The sequence below is a fragment of the Uloborus diversus genome, chromosome 6, assembly GCF_026930045.1.
Source record: "Uloborus diversus isolate 005 chromosome 6, Udiv.v.3.1, whole genome shotgun sequence".
NCBI classification, from domain to species: Eukaryota; Metazoa; Arthropoda; class Arachnida; order Araneae; family Uloboridae; genus Uloborus; species Uloborus diversus.
Genome location: NC_072736.1, coordinates 91365462 through 91367631, shown reverse-complemented (window position 1 = coordinate 91367631; position 2170 = coordinate 91365462). Strand labels below are relative to the sequence as shown.

At 29.5% G+C, this 2170-nt stretch overlaps 1 protein-coding gene across 1 annotated transcript; it reads left to right on the top strand.

The window, feature by feature from the left end:
- Positions 1–1253: 1253 nt before the first annotated feature.
- LOC129225221 (gastrula zinc finger protein XlCGF32.1-like) lies at positions 1254–1850 on the top strand. Its single transcript, XM_054859794.1, has one exon. The coding sequence runs from the start codon at positions 1305–1307 to the stop codon at positions 1779–1781; it is 477 nt and encodes a 158-aa protein (XP_054715769.1). The 5' UTR covers positions 1254–1304; the 3' UTR covers positions 1782–1850.
- Positions 1851–2170: the final 320 nt, after the last annotated feature.

Genomic DNA, 2170 nt, shown 5'->3' with positions numbered 1-2170 from the left:
ATGTTTATTGTTTGAATTTTTTGTTTTTGTTGTTGTTTTTGTTTTTTGTACATCTTAATATTGTGCTTTATTTTTATTCTAGTTTCCTGTGACTTAACTATAGTTTCCATACATTTTCTGGCTTTAACCAGTTTGTAAATGATGATGCAGTTGTACAAAATCATAATTTAGCACTTATTTATGTTTGTTTAACGAATAACTGAGCATTTTTTGTTCTGATGATATTTGCATTTGTTATATATAATACTAAACAAGTAAATGAAGTTTTTATTGTACATTTTTTTTTAAACCACAGTCTGGTCTGTTAAAGGTCCTGCTCACGCTTGTTTCAATAACATGTCATCTACCCTTTCTTTGCTAGCCTTTTAGAATTGCACTAACAGCAGAGTGGACATTAGATCCCTAGATAAACAATGAAATTCTCTAAAAGTGCTTTCCAAAAAAGTATTGACTGACACAGCATAAAATTCTGAGAAAAAGTCAATATAAAAGAATGTTAGTACCAAAAATTGGACTAGAATAGCAATTGTATGTTGACTAAACCGGTTTAACGATGTAGGATGCACACCGGTTTTTGGCGATGTATCGCCCAGCCCTGTTAGTGCATAAAACCATCATCTATAGTGAATAAATAAAGCTATCATGCAATAAGTATTTGTTTTAAAATAATTTTGAAGTATAATAATGGTACACTATAAAGTATTCTAATTATTATTGATACACGAATGATATTTTTTTGTTAACTATTTTAAAAATCTGCTTCTGCACACCTAATGAGTTGTTTAATATGTATGTTATTGTTGGTTTTGTATGCATGTTTTTATGTACGTAACATTCAAGATTAAAGCATAAATGCAAATGTACTAAGAAAATTACTTTTTAAAAATTAGCTATTTCTGCAGTCATCCTGAGAAAGTTTTGGTAAATATATGATCTTAGAAATCAATGGCCCTTATTTCTTTGTTGTATAACTAATGCATTTGATAAACATGCCATCCTTCATAAACTAATAAGCGTATTTCATTTCTTTCAGGTTGGTTCATGAATATGGTATTTCTTACTTTATTACTGTTATATACTCATTTAATGTTATTTGTTCAGTGCAGTGTAATGCAATAGTTTTTGGCTGAGTTTAGAGCTTTTCAAATTTTAAATTGACAACAAAGTAAATTTTTAACTGAGATAAGTTTTTCAAATTAATTGTAAGTTTATTAAAATTAAAAATTGTAAAATTCTTCTTTAAAAGTAATCATCCCACTTTTTACCTATAAATTTATTCTTATTTATTTCCTTTCCCAGATTTTATGACATTTGAAGAAAGCAATGTTAGGGAGACTATTCCTGCAGAAATTTTACCCTTCCTCAAACAAAGACCAGAGTTAACAATTTTTGAAACCAAACAGCAACCACCACCTACTTCTAAAATGATGAATTTGTACCACTGTGACGTGTGTCCATTTGAGACGCATTCGGCTGGAGCTTTCCAGTCACACATGGAAGGCCACAAACCTTACAAAACACATGACTGCCAGACATGTGGCAAAGGATTTAAAACTGCAGGAAGACTTCATGCTCACATGCAGACTCATGAGCCTGGACAACCTTTTGTATGTGTGTATTGTGAGAAAAAATTCAAGCATAATTCTTCATTGAGGACTCATATGAAAATACATTTGGGTATTGACATTCATTGCCCCATGTGTGATAAAACTTTTAATAATAATGCTGCTATGAAGAAACATTTAGCAGTTCAGCACCAAATGGATGATTTTCAGAAATAAATGGTTCTTGGTGTATCCAACATTGAATCATTGGATGTAAATTTCACATCTGTTTCACCTCTCTTTCAGTGTAATAAAAATGTTATCAAATGTATATGATTTTTTTTTTTTTTTTTTCAGAGACTGGTTGTTTGTGTGTATTTTCACGGCTGGTACTGATTAAATAATAGATGTCAAAATTAGCAAACAATTTAAAGTTCTTACTATTGTTAATAATATACATGAAGATATGTAAGATTTAAGTTGTATGTGTTCCTGAAATTATGTTGTTTATCTTTAAATGTTTGTATTTTTATTTTAATAATATTTTAGTTCCTGTTGCATTTTCTTGGCCCAATATGATTATTTAAAACAAATAAGTGGTGTTAAAATAGCATGCTAGATTTTTC